We start from the raw sequence: 14,397 nt of genomic DNA, 5'->3' as shown, positions 1-14,397 counted from the left end.
TATATGATGCAAAATGGGCATGCTCACTTATTTTGTTATCTAATTAATTTAATTTTTTAACATAAGTTACGAAAGAGCTAAAATACATGCAATACTAACTTGTTACTGAACCTCCGCCAACACTAGTATGGTCACACAAGGTTGTAATTTAGTTTTAAGAGGAAAAGTTTTGCAGCCTACAATGGACCTGCGTGCATGTGCTAGGCTTATTTCAACCCCTTGTCAGCCACAACGTGCGGTGCTATATACTCAGAGTGGGTAAAGATTGAGAAAGTCTGTGGCTGTTTCAAATAAAATTAAGGTAATATTTATCTTAACAAAAGTGCAATATTTTACCTCAGACCCTATGGCCATCAAAAAAACTTATACAACACCTAAATTTTTGGAGAGAACAGTCCTACACCAAAGTTCATGATGAAGAGAACTCGAATCTAGACTGTAGAGGTCACCCATGCAGGCCATTGATAGTTCGAGATATGTGGAACTCTACTTCTGCTCCTGTAACGTCTCAAACAATTCTTCGAGTTTTCTCAAAATCAACTTCGATGGATACATTTTGGATGATGGCTAGCAGAATAGTACGGATTTCGTGATCACAAATCCAAACTCTAAAGTGGTGGCAATCGGAGAGTGCCCAATCTTTCCTGATGCGGAGCTTAATAGAATAATTACTATTGTAAGTAATAGTTGTTATTGCAAAAATAATGGACAACAATGAAAAGATAAGAGTGCTACTTTTTATTCACTTATTGAATAAATGTATTTTTTTTGGATTGTAAAATCACTTTTGAAGAGAAATTTAATTTTAAAAAGTTAAACTTAATTTTTTTAAAATTAAAAAAAAAAGTCACAAGTTTCGAATGTGATATAAGGAGCGGGGATGGAACTATCACAAGCCAGTCTTTTTCTCATATTATTATATATAAGAGGGATGGGGAAGTATCATCAGCCATTGTTAAAATTATTAGCATTTTTCACATGAGCCCTCGTGGAAAATGTTAAACTGGTGGCAGCTGGTAGTGGAGATAAGCAACTGACCAATCCGACCCTCTTCCATTGTATGCTAAAAATGCTACGATAGACCTCACATGTCCGCAAGGGCGTAGAAGTTGACATTGCCGCTCGAGCAAGATACCAGAATCATAAGGCTTGATCGAACAAGAATTGTCAGTCGTGTTCATGTTCATGTAGGTTATACACTGTTAGGGTTAGCCTCACTTGGGCAAAAGAATTTTTGGATAAAAGAAGAAATAAAAAATCAGCAAAAGGGAAGCACAAAGAAGAAATCAGAGAATGAGCTCCGAAGAAGAAATGAAGAAATAAACAATGATTATGGATCCTTCAAAAAGAAAGTAACGATCAAATGGCGAGTAAATATGTATAACTCCAAACAAAGATATTGGATATAGTTTCCAATTATGGTTCTTATTGTACTGAAAATTATTGGATTTTGATGCACTGCAGCAATTACAGATCACGATGAATCATGCAGTCTGAAAATAACAACGTTGACCAGATATGATATTAATATTTATCAATTTGCAACCGTAGCATTTAAAATGAAAAGTGCATTCAGGTATATAGAAAATTAAATTAAAGTACTATGGAGAAAAAGACATTTGTTTTCTTGTGTTGAAGACTAGGAGGAGATAGATGAAGGAGATGTTGGAAAGAATAACGAATTTCTTCTAGTGCATGGCACATTCAAAATTACACATATCACTGAAAAGGTGATTGAAAACTTGTCAAGTAGAATTTATGGCATTTGGAAGCAGACTTATAGGTTTCATTTTTTGATGATAATTTAGTACAACCCACAAGGTGGCTTCAAAACTTCCTCTGCATTTAGAGTAATTAATGCAACAGCTAACACCTGGAAGTATAAGTCGCTCATGTTAAGGTCAAACTGATACCTGCATTGCACTCTATCAACATCACACGATCCATCATTATTAAGTCTTGTTCTAACTCTCACTCTCACTCACACACTGTGCTTCTCAAAGCTAGCAGCATGCAAGTAATAAGTTTGTATTAGCATTGGGTAAAAAGCAAATGCATTTGCTTAAGATTAGACACGTGCAAACATTTCCTGCTTGTTTTTCAATTTAGATCTTATAGTTAACCTATGCTAGTTTATGAAGCATGGACATTGATAAGATACCACCTGGATACATCAAGAAGCATATATATTTTATACCTTATTAACCAAAATCTTCTGCCTCAGCTAATGCACCCACTTCGAAATCTTCCCAGAACCTCAAACCTACACACGCTCTCTCACTTCTGATTCTAGCAAATAAGTTTCACAGATAGATGCATGCATAGCTACATACACATATATGTATATGTTCAAATGTGTGTGTGTGTGTGTATGTAGGTATGAATTTGAAAAGCATCCATAAATCATAGGATGCTATCAGAACAAAATAGTTGACAGTTCATATTTTATACGGTCGCATCAAGTTTTACAAGCTCAAAAAATTACTCCAAAATTTACCTTTTACTGTTCGAAGGTTAACATTTAAAAGCAAGAAAACACCCTCCTCTTCATCTTTGGAGGCATTAGGGAAGTAACTTCAGTGCGTCTGAAAAATATCCAGAGTGTTTTTTTTTTATTTTGAAAAATAGGATACTTAAAACTAGCTCTGGACATATATTTGAGAAGTATTCAACAAGTATCCGCATCCAATACAGATATGGTACAAACATGCTAGTATTTCTACTTCCTTGATGCTATTATGTTAGGGTCATAAGAGTTATGCATGTCTAAGGGCATCTCAAATAAAGTTACTTCTTATGGTAGATGAAGGTCATATGAGTCGGAACATAATACTGATGTCATTTATGTTGCTTAGATTCAAAATATTTTAGTGAGATCACAATACAAACCAAAGAGATGCATGAAGCTTATATCTCATGCTTTACTCAGTACCTTACACCTTTGGCTTTTTAAACATTAGATACACCACATTATGAAATTAGTATTGTTTATAGTGGCGATTACATTAAATCATTTTTTCTGATTAAAGATTATAGGAAATTATTTATATTATATAGAGTTATCCATTCATTGGATTTTCAGAAGGTTATGTCAGGCATACACTACATAGACACTTAGTAGTTGTACCATATTTGTTAAAACCAAGGAAACATGAACATTATATGCCAACTAAAGTTCTGAAAACATGATCACTAAACATAAATGCCAAAAATATCAAGGACAGCAAGTGTTTGTGCTAATACTCATGTGTATCAGATTTCATAGTGAAGGCTTATTTTGATGGAAATTAGAGGAGGCACAAAGCTCAGCTTGTTCACTTTAGCCTTCATGAATTTTATATATCTGACTAATGAACATGGCTCTAAACTTTTACAAAGCAATGAATGCAACGAATTCATTATCAAGAAGCAATTTTTAAACGTAAGCATGTACAGGCTTCTTTGGTTGGTCCAGAAACTCCATAGACTGGTTGTAGTCTAATAAAGACTCCAGAATTCCAGTCCTAGTATGACGATTTTAGATTAAAAAAAAAGATCCACAACGAAAATGGGTTCAATTATTATATGTCCAAAGAATTTATAAATTAGCAATGTCCAGAAAAATTTTAGCATAACATAATCTTATGTTCATTCATATGGACAAATACTCACAAATGTTCCAGAGATGAAATATACTAAAACATCTTGTCATTTCCCAGTTGACATATATTGTCGATTGAATTTTATACTGCAAGATCTATCAAGGTTTTCTACAAAAGTAAAATATTCCATAAGATTCAAGAGTTACCGATGAAAGCTTTCAGCTCAAACATTATCGCATTCTGGATTCTCATTTAGCTATCTAGTGAAGTTTTAATATGTTTTTCCATTCTGAAGTAGCAAACAAATGGCACATATATATTCTTTAAGCTAGTAAACAATGACCAATTTCAGACCATTAGTGCTTAGCACATTCTTGGCCCGTTTCTTTTTCACTAGCTATACCGAGCAAAGCCTTGGCAAAGGAAAGCACAAAAGGAAATGGGGGCAAAATTACAGCAGCATAATGGTATCTGAATAATTAAGACTGTCTTGCTATATGCAATTATTCACTACCTACATAGAAATAGATAATAAAGTTCCAATCTAAGAATTCTTTGGACCATTTGGCACAGATATCTCCTAAGAAGTTACAGAATTAGTATTAAAAGAAGGGATCAAAGTGAAATAATTGTGCATGTCAGTAATTCCCCCCCACCCCCCCCCCCCCCCCCCCCCCCCCCAAAAAAAAAAAAAAAAAAAATTGCCAACTCCTCAAGTTACAAAATACAAACTTTAAGGCAAAGAAGGGAAAAAAAGACAAAATTTCTTCTTCAAGATATTGTGTATCAAACTCATAGACAATCACATGCGTATATATTCGTAACCAACCTAATCAAGAGGCTTCAACCAACACAGAATTGGATGAATATTGCATAGAGAGAAGTTAAAAGAAAAACCTTCTTTGTCCGCAGCTCCTTCAATACATCCCTCTGCTGTTGTTAAGAATCGAACCAAGAGTCCCCAAGACGGCGAAAGCAAGAAGGGGGCTCACATCCAGGGTATCAAACACCGGCGGGATGATGTTCCTGAAGAGATTGAGGTAAGGGTCGCAGAGATCCCTAATGGCCGAGAGGGGTTGGCGATCCCAGGGAATGTTGGGGAACCAGCTGAGAAGGACCCTAACCATGAGAACCCCGCTGTAGATGTCGAGCCACTTGGCCATGCCGGAGGCGACCACGGTGAGCGGGGTATTGAGGTACCCGCTAGGCCGGTCCTTGAGGGCGGCGAAGAAGAGGGGCCCCACCGCGCAGGCGAGGCTCCCACGGAGGTCCCGGATCTCGGCAAGCTCCACCGTGGAGGGGACGGCGCGGGCGGCGGCAGCGGCGATGCGGGCCGGGAGGGAGAGGACGAGCTTGCAGACGGAGAGCGCGAGGGCGAGAAGGGAGGAGAGGGTGCGGGTGGAGTCGGGGAGGAGGGTGGGGGGCGGCGGCGGGGGAGAGGCGAGAGAGGAGGAGACGACGAGGGATTTGGAGGGGCGGGAGAGGCGGAGGTGGAGGGAGTTAGAATGGGGGAGGCGGAGGAGGGACAGGGAGGAGGGGAGGGGTTTGGGTAGGAAGCAGAGGGTGGAATTAGGGTTAGGGTTTCGGAGGGAGAGGGCGGTGGAGGAGACGACAGTCGCCATGGATGAGGCACAATTTCAGTTTGCCTTGCTTTTGGTGTCCAAAGTAGCGGGGACGGTCTCCAGGGTCGTGGTTTCAAGTTTACTTCAACGTGAAGACCAACATTTTGGGCTCGCATATCACTGGCTCAAAGACCAATAGAAACTGAGGGCCCAACAGAAACTTTTTTGGTTCTCGTTTTCAAATACTGAAGAAGAAAAGTAGACTAGATATGAATGAAGCCCCCTTCTTCTTCTTTTTTAATTGTTTGTAAAAATTTTAGAGATTTTGGTAGTCAAGATTTATCACTTCCAATAAAGAGTGAAACAAAAAGCAAAGAATAGCAAAATTTTTATGGCAGTATTATCTTCAATATCAATATCTATATAGTATTTTACTAAGCTGTAGAACAATAAAATATACTCAAATGGTTTAATTTATCTGAGTAACCAAAAAAGAAAAAAACAAACACTATAATGATGCCAGATAGGCTCTAAGTTAAGCTCAAGATTTTAATTACGTTGTTGTCTTGCTATAACATCACTATAAAATCCTTACTTTTTGTTATCGTAGAAATAGTGATAATTACTTTCGTAATCTGGCTTTTAACTTTTTATTAACTATCCATATGTTAGGGAATCTAAATTCTACACAATGCTAGCGGCATTCTTAACACATGCAATTCGGACAGGTAGTGGTGCTTTCAGTAAAACAATAAAAACATATCTTTGGAAGGGGAATAACAATTGGAAGCTGTTGCTAATATCCAATATGCCGAGGAGCAAATGGTGAAATCTAGATGCGTGCATCTAATGAGCTAGTTGGTGATGCGGTAGCTTACCAAAGTATGCTCGAAAAATCCAATTCCTGGTTAAGGGGGATGGAGGGGCCTTCCAGGTCAAGCATGTATACTGTGAAACTAATGGGACTGCAGATTGGGTGGCTACTTATGTAGCCAAAAGCAGGAGTATATTTTTTAAACAAGATATATCAATGCTTTCTCTCATGTGATCATGGCTACCGATACTTTAATCCCGCTTGATCATGTTGATGTCGGCATGGAGCAGCTCCAAGAGTAGTCTTGCCCCGAGGGCAAGGAGGAATGGATCAGAGAAGAGAGAGTCAATTACAATTTAATTACAAAAAAAACCTTGATTCTGGTGACGTCATTTAAGACTCTCCACTCCTAGATCCGTGTTCAAGATTATGTACATGCTCAGGGACTCGGGAGCAAAGAGACAAAAAGAAAGCAACTGGTACAAATTTGTAGACTTTTGAAACGTTGGTGAAGAGTTATGTTTAAAGGAAGCTGCAACCGACTGGATGGCTGCCTATGTGACTTACCACTCAGGGTACATCTTCTGATCAAAAGAGAGGAGAGCTGCCACATGCACTCCGCAAGTTAGTGTTTTTTGATTTTATTGGATGTATTTGTACACGTATTTTATGAAGAAACCGCTTCTGCATCAGTTTCCCAACAGAAGACCGGGACTTCTAGTACTCGAACGCGGTCCACACAACACTTTCTAGGAAGGTGCATGAGCCCATGATTAGAACTAGCTTCCATATGTCATGGGTTTCTCTTAGTCCTTCTAATGAGCTACACCTGGAACAAAATAAGTTGAAGGGAAGAAGGAAGAGGAAAATGTGCAAAACGAGAAGAGAATTATGTCTTGATTGCTGCTGGTGTTTATTAATACCTTCCTGCCGAGCATTCTCCAGCCATATCATCTCAGCTCCTCGCAAAAAAGTGATCGGTATATTCAATCTCTTAGCCTCATAATATGTTCTCTTTCTATCACTGCATAGTTTGAGCTTATAGCACAGTTCCATAATGTCTTGCGAATCCCTGGCAATATAATTTTTTTGTTCGACATTAGTAGATTTTGTTAGTTGGCCACAGTTCTTAACAATCAAAAAAATTCAGGACTTGGGTGCTTAAATTAGCAAGATAGGCGCTTTTTTTTACTCAGAGAAGGAAAAAAGCAAGATAAGAGCTAGTGGCTTGGGAACAGTTTTACGCTTCTACTGTTGTCTTTAATGTTGCTTTGCATTATTATTTTTATAACAAAGACTTGTATAATTCTGGAAGATGAGTATAAGATGGAGATGAGAATGCTATCCTCCTCTGTTGTCCTGTTTGTTATGCTAGCTTATGTGGATGCAAGGATTGAAGTCGAACCCATGTTTATGGATCAAGGTGAGTGCAAGTAAATCATCAAAAATCATCATTATAGATTTTATTGTTCTTCGATATTAATCCAGTATTTGGCATGGCCGAATTCACCAAGTAGGTGCTGCTGCTACTGTTAAGGGAAAAATCAATGATTGCATGGACAAAATATTTCGCATTCGAATTTAAAGCACACCTCCTTGATGAGACCTATGAAATCCTACTTGCCTTCAATCATAACTAGCAACTGACTTCTTCATAGGAAACAAGCTTTCTTCTACCGAAGGCCGGTCACCAAATTCCATTTGCAATGCATGCCTGGAGGCTTCAAGAAAAGCTGAGAAAGCCTTGGGTGATCCAGAATTGTTTGGGTATGTTGATATGCTCTCAAGTGAAGTTTGCCATATTCTGCCTTTTGATCTCAAAGCTAAGGTACAGACTTCCACAAAAATGGTTACTTCTCATTTTAGACATCATTTCACTAAACAGAGCTTGCTTTATCCTTGCAGTGTCTACAAAAGTCAGAGGCATATATGCATCAAACAACGCTGTCTTTGCAAGATCTTTTCCATGAAGAAAATCTCTGCAACAGCACAGGATTATGTTTGGACGAGTCCCTGCTTTGTCGCATTTCATTAAACAAGTTTTCTTCTGAGGTAAAGGAGCTTTTATCGATTGTAGTAACAATACAAACTGACATTTCTCCCATAGCATTCAAGCCATGCATCAATTCCGTTAAATGAATGTCTTGAACTGCTGCAGGTGATGCACATTTACACATTTTGTCTATTCAAAATAATATTTTCATTTACAGCAGGTGATGCAGTGAGGTAGCTGAATATTGTAGAAAATTACAAGTAGAAGCTCAGCTTATAATATGGATTATTCTGTATTAGCAAATTACTGAACATTAAAATGCTTGCACACTTAGAATTAGCCAGGTTTTCCTCCCATCCTAGTTCTCGAAAATAAAATAAAGGATTCGAAATGAAATGAAATGCTTGCACACTGAACAACTAGTGGTAACAATACTATATCATTGTTCAACCCCAGTTCCATGATGTTGCATTGTTGTTGTGGTATTATTTAACACTGGTGAAGCTAAATCTCTGTTGTTTACCATCAGACAGAGGAGAACACTTGTTTAGCATGCCGCAAAGCTGTCAAAAATATTTTCATTCAATTAAAGACTCCTAAGCTGAGGGTAATCATATTGTGGATCGATGAAATACTATAGTATATATTTTATCCTCTTCTTCTGGTAACTATCGGTTTTATTTGCACTTCTAATTCAGATGAAGATAATGGAGACTCTTATTGAGAACTGCAAAGAAGCAGATGAGTGAAGAGCAAGTAAGTATTTCATCTCTCTAAACAATCACTGATGGCATGGTCTTCATCAGAATGTATGACAAAGAAATAATGATGTATGACAGAAAAAATGATCTATTATTATTAATTTATAATTTTGCGGTGCAAGCAAATTGTCTGCATGTATGTTCCCCTAATCCTGTCAAAACTTGACAAGCAGAAACCCAGTGACCGGTGCCGTCTGATGAATCTCTGTGATGAGGGGATATCTCTGTGAAATGCCTGTCCGGTTAGCTAAGTGGTAGCTTTGCTTCTATTAGATGTGCTCAAAATAACCAAGAAAGGGGGACATTCTGGATCTTTGAGGATTGAATAATGTGATGTTCATGCATCATATGTCCAATGTTGCTGGGATTGGTGTGATCAGCCATGTGTTATTGCTTTTATGTCCGAAAAGATGATGTATATTCTTCTTTCGGTATAAAAATTTTGTCCGAAGAACTTTTGGAAATCTTATGCCGCAGTTGGCATCTGATCAAGCATTGCAATATATTGCTGCTACCTCATCTAGTTGTCCAAAACGTAATTTGTTTACATAGTTAAAATGGTGTCTTTGTTATTATACAAGCCAGTTGTGAGATCATTATATTAATTGTTGTTCACTTGTTAATAGAATCATGTTGGTCAAAGGAGGGCTCAACTCCAAATAGTCTGCATAGAAGGTGAGCTCATCATCCATTTTCCCTGAACCCTAGCCGGTTTGCAGATGAATTTCAGGACTTCACCTGATGCAGCAAGACCAAGTGTGATCTCTGTATAGAAAAATGTGGGACAACATACAAAAGGATGAAAAGGCTTTGCAAGGGGTAACATGGATGCATCCAACTAGATGCCTGCATGCAGGCCAGGTCATTTTTGGACATTACAAAATCATAATTCCTAAAATCACATCTCATTCATTCACCTGAATTGAGTCAATACCTACCCTGATATTAATTAGAGATCTAAGGTGGCACCCAAGATATTCCATGCCATCTCTTTTGTAACTACCAAGTTAATGTTCTATGATCATGAATGCCTGTATTGAAATTTTATGTAGGTGCAAATATCTATTGTATGCATTTCCTAGAACAGTTCTCTTCTACTCAGCCGCATCATGTCACTTTCTCTTGCATTCAGTTGGGGTAAGGGAAGGGCAGGAGAGTCTGGGTATGAGTAAAGAAAGGAATTAATGTCAATAACAGAGAAGATCGATGGACTATTTCTCAAAAAAATTACAGAGAAGAAGGAGAGAAGACTTGCCTTTCGGAAAGGGCACTTAACCTCTTTCAGTAGGAGATTAACACTGACAAACTCTTCTTTAAGCAATATGCCAAGTTAATATATGTTCACTTATTACCTTCTTTCTTCGGTTGTGAGGCGAAAGGTTAGAGTTTGGCAAGAGACGTACGAGGAACAAGTAAAGTCAGTTGGAATAGGGTGTGGAAATGAAGAGTTCTGGTATTGGTGTGTATACAATACTTAAAGAAAACTAAAAGACAGGAGCTTATTGTTCCATGGAAGTGGTGGTGGAGACCGAAAGAATGCAGAAAATGGTGAATGAGAGATCATTATCAAGAAGCAATTTTTAAACGTAAGAAGGTACAGGCTTGTTTGGTTGGTCCAAAAACTCCATAAACTGGTTGCAGTCTAATAAAGACTCCAGAATTCCATAACTCCATCCACGCTTCCAGCAATAATTTCAGTTTTTGTCAAACAGAGAGACATTACACTGTCTTGAATGGCAGTCCCAAACGATCCTACCATTTTGGCATTCCGAACGTCTCGCAACGTTAAGAGACTTTTCGCGTTCCCAAACTCTTCCTCTCCGACTCCAATTACCAACACTACTCCTCCCGTCTATAAATATGCCCTGCCACAACCTTCCTTACCCTCACACCATCATATACGCCGCTCCCTTTGCTTGAAAAAGCTTTTAGGAGATCCACAAGCATGTCGCCCGTTCAAAAGCTTGCCCTCTCGTTCATGATCGCATGCCTCGTTGGGCTTGCCAATGCCCGCGAGCTCTCCTCCGTGGAACCCGCCATTAGCCCTCTTGAGGCCCGGATCACCTCCAACGGGGGCCTAGTTGACTGCTGGAACGCACTGCTGGAGCTGAAATCATGCACCGACGAGATCTTGCTCTTCTTCATGAACGGCGAGTCGTACCTGGGAGTCGACTGCTGCCGCGCCATCCAAGTCATCACCCGCCAGTGCTGGACCACGATGCTCCAGTCCCTCGGCTTCACTCCCCAGGAGAGCGACGTTCTCAGAGGATACTGCGATGCCGAGGCCGCTCCTCCTCCTGTCGCCGTTGCGTCACTGCGTCCCCACTCCACGACATCTCCCTCTGTGGCCGACGCCGCACTCGCGTTTGCCGGTCCGGCGGCGGCCTAGCGCTTCCCTGGGCTTCCGTTTCCACGAGCGATGGGGAGGGTCCTTCGATATCAGTCATACTTCTTTGTTTACTCTCATCATGTCCTGATGTTAAGAAGTTCTGCGTTGTCTACCGTTGTCATGGCTTCAATAATATAAATATGATCGATCCTCCTCTTTTTATCTATTAATCCTCTGTCTCTGCGACCCCTGGCTTCCGAATCCGGGTTAACAGCAAGCCTGGCGGATGTTGTCCATCAGGAGAAGGGGAAAAAAAAACTGACCTAAAGATTGGCATCTCATCGATCAAAAGGCGTCATCACTGGCATGCGGACGCGGGCGTGGACGGCCACGGTAGTTAGCGAAGAGGCGGGACCCGTCCTCCCCCAGGACGGCGATCCATGAGCTCTGGCTTGGTTCCAAGAAACCCCATCGCCATCGGAGACGCCGTCACCTGGATCCCTTTCGGCGGATTCCCTTCAGGAGACACGATCCCCGTAGGACTCGCCGCAGGATAACTCATGATAAGCTCGCTATACCCACCAGGCCACAACGGGTTCGGAGACCCAACCCGCGTTACCTGGTGGCTATGGACCTCGCCCCATGCACGCAAACCGCCGCGTCGGAATCGTGGGAGCGAGCAGCAGCTCGAGGCCGAGCTACGCACGCGGAAGGGAAGCCGCCCGCGATGGAACGGGGAGCGGAAGACTGAGCCTTGCTGCGAAGATGGCGGAAGCGGAGCACGTTCCAAAGGGGAGGAACTGAAGCTGTGTGCATGGCCCGGGTCTCTCGTTTGCGTGGGACGAGGAGAAGAAATGCGTTCCCGCTTGTTTATTCTTGCCTTGGGTTTGGGGACGGAGAGAGTGAAGTGTTGGTTTTCTTTTCTTCCCGTTTGTTTATTCTTGCCTTGGGTTACTCTCACGCGAAGAGAGCTGTTCGCTGTTTTGCATGGCTTGCTTTAACTCACTGTTGAGCTATTGAATAGCATTTCCTTTTCCTTCCCATCGACTTCTTCCTCTCTGATTGGGACCTAACAACTCATCGTCGTCCCTTCTGGGGGAACCCTTCCAGATGCATGATCTCCCCGGTAAATGGAGCCTCGACCGCCAAAGATACCTCTCTGGGCGCGACTCCGGGCTCCATTGGCTGCTGGATTCCGTCCGGCTAGGACGGGGGAACCACCGCTGGAAACGTGGTTCTTGATCCCGGATCGGCGCCTCCGGAAACATTGGGAAGAGCTCCGCGATTGGAGACGGCGCCGGAGCTGGCGTATCAGGGGGATCGGCGGACGGGTACGGAGCGAGATGGAGATGGGGCGGTCTTGGGGGAGGAACGGGTCTGCCAGAGGCCATGTGGCGGTGGAGGGCGAGGACGACGTTCCAGCCGTCGGCGTTCGGGGGCTGGCGGTGGCGGGCGATGGCGATGTCGCGGTGGGGAACGACGGTGGGGAGGGATCGAGGTAGGGCGGGAAGGGGGATGCGGCGGAGGGCGACGTGGTCGCGGAGAGAGCGGACGTCGGCGGGGTCGGAGGCGCAAAGAGGACAAAGTCGGTGGGGGCGAATTGGGTGTGGGAGGAGTTGAGGCGGAGGAGTCAAAACGAAGGTCGGAGGCGGCGAGAATGGGGGAAGAGAGAGAGAGAGAGAGGAGAGGAGAGTTCTTGGTTTCTGGGAGAAACATAGATGCCGAGTCTATATGGGGTAATTTCTGGGGTCCACATACGGGGTATTTGCGGAATTGCCATTGAGCCGTTGGCGGGAATGACGCTCTGTTTTAATTTCTTTGATATTAGTCCCAATGGTTGGGACAAAACAGATGTTGTGCCCTTCATTTCCTGTTGTTCTGTTGATTAGTGAGAATCATCTGAATCTCAATGGTGATTTGACCCGATAAAAACACAAATGATACGGATCCAACTCCTATAATTACAAGAGTTAATCATCTTTTCTTTACTTCGTAGTCTTCGATATTGATATTGATTTTTACGTGGAACCCTTCAATTTTTTTTTTCGGGCGCGGGGGAGATTGAGTTGGAGTATGAAATGATAAACTTGAGTACCACCTTAAACAAAAAGAGATCAAGAACCAAACATGATAACCACAGTGACTTCAGTGGAAAAGAGATCATATTATGCAGTACAAGTTTCGAACTCAATTCATTTACTAAAAGAAAAATTACGCTGCAAATACTTACACCATGCTTTTTCTTTGAGAGAGAGGGAGAATACACCATGAATATTTTATCGTATCAAGCCAAATAAAAATAAAACTCATGACAAAAAAAAAAAGAAGAGTGGCCAGAGATAGAGATGATATGGCCAACAGAATTTCAAACGCCCCGCCGTAAAAATGGATTGGAGCTCAAAGCTCAAGTAATCCATATTATTTAGCCGCCAACATTTGTTGTTTCCTCCGACTCTCCGAGTCCCCTGAATCCTTAAAAGATTTCTGTAAACCAGAGGAAAAGAGAAACCTCTTATCATATAGATCACTGAAACAATGAAAGAAAACAACTAGCTAGAGATATTGCCTAAGATTACCTCACGCAGCTCGGCGAAGCTAACGGCATGGAATGTCACAGCGGCAGTTGCCACTGCTCCCGGAATGGGCAAAGCTATCCGGGCTGCACCTTTCATGCCATCCAAACTCTCTGAGCACCTTTTATGCCATCCAAACTCTCTGAGCATTTTGGAAGGGTGTACCTCATCGCTACCTGTGAACGCAGTGGTAACTCGTGACCCAAATATTTGATTGGCTATAAAAAAATCGTACATTATAGAGTAAATTATATTTGATTAAGCATCTTCTTTACGTGAAATATCTATTATATTCTTAATAAAGAAAGAGACCTTATCTATAAATTTTGATGGCTTAAAAAAACTTTTATAAAAAAAAAATCTCAATTTCCAACCAATAAAAAAATAATTTTTCATGACCATCTTTGAGTTTTTTTTATAAAATATAAAAATCTTATTTCTATCAAAATATTATTTTTTAATCTTTTTTATTTAAAAACTACAGCCAAATAAAAAGCCCTTCCTAGTTTTTCCAACCACCATAATTTTTTCCTTCTTTTCCCGTTCAAAATGCACTTACAGTTTCTTCTGTCCAAGACTCCAACCTACAATTCCTCTTAGCAAAGAGGGAAAGAAAGCAAAGAGAAGGGGAAAGAGGATGGCTTATCTACTCAACCAAACCTGATAAACTATGGAATTCTATTGACATGCAAGCCATCAGTGGTGAGACATGCCAATGCTGCAATTCGAATGGCGTCTACAACCTTGACTTGTTACAAGAGGCGTACTGGAAAAAAAAAAAGGA

At 41.2% G+C, this 14,397-nt stretch overlaps 2 protein-coding genes and 1 long non-coding RNA gene across 5 annotated transcripts; 2 read left to right on the top strand and 1 right to left on the bottom strand.

The window, feature by feature from the left end:
• Window positions 1-2,483: 2,483 nt before the first annotated feature.
• LOC120108523 (ylmG homolog protein 1-2, chloroplastic-like) lies at window positions 2,484-5,272 on the bottom strand. Its single transcript, XM_039122145.3, has 2 exons — window positions 4,479-5,272; window positions 2,484-2,585 (listed from the first exon to the last, which is right to left on the bottom strand). The coding sequence occupies exon 1, from the start codon at window positions 5,201-5,203 to the stop codon at window positions 4,499-4,501; it is 705 nt and encodes a 234-aa protein (XP_038978073.2). The 5' UTR covers window positions 5,204-5,272; the 3' UTR covers window positions 2,484-2,585; window positions 4,479-4,498.
• Window positions 5,273-7,571: 2,299 nt separating this feature from the next.
• On the top strand, window positions 7,572-8,715 carry LOC103704544 (uncharacterized). 3 transcript variants are annotated; one of them, XR_016396351.1, is made up of 3 exons: window positions 7,572-7,724; window positions 7,863-8,009; window positions 8,649-8,715. It is a non-coding gene; the product is annotated as an uncharacterized LOC103704544 (long non-coding RNA). The 3 variants fall into 3 exon arrangements; XR_016396352.1 differs by having other exon boundaries at window positions 8,480-8,715; XR_016396350.1 differs by having other exon boundaries at window positions 8,116-8,715.
• A 1,941-nt stretch (window positions 8,716-10,656) lies between these two features.
• On the top strand, window positions 10,657-11,205 carry LOC120104550 (egg cell-secreted protein 1.2-like). The gene has a single exon (XM_039115855.3). It carries the CDS (start codon window positions 10,657-10,659, stop codon window positions 11,098-11,100), a length of 444 nt encoding a protein of 147 aa, XP_038971783.3. The 3' UTR covers window positions 11,101-11,205.
• The last annotated feature ends 3,192 nt before the right edge of the window (window positions 11,206-14,397 follow it).

The sequence above is a fragment of the Phoenix dactylifera genome, chromosome 9 (assembly GCF_051530095.1).
Source record: "Phoenix dactylifera cultivar Ajwa chromosome 9, Ajwa_hap1_PhDact_Kaust_v1.1, whole genome shotgun sequence".
NCBI classification, from domain to species: domain Eukaryota; kingdom Viridiplantae; phylum Streptophyta; class Magnoliopsida; order Arecales; family Arecaceae; genus Phoenix; species Phoenix dactylifera.
The sequence above is the reverse complement of the archived record's forward strand: the minus strand, read 5'-3'. Positions and strand labels throughout refer to the sequence as shown.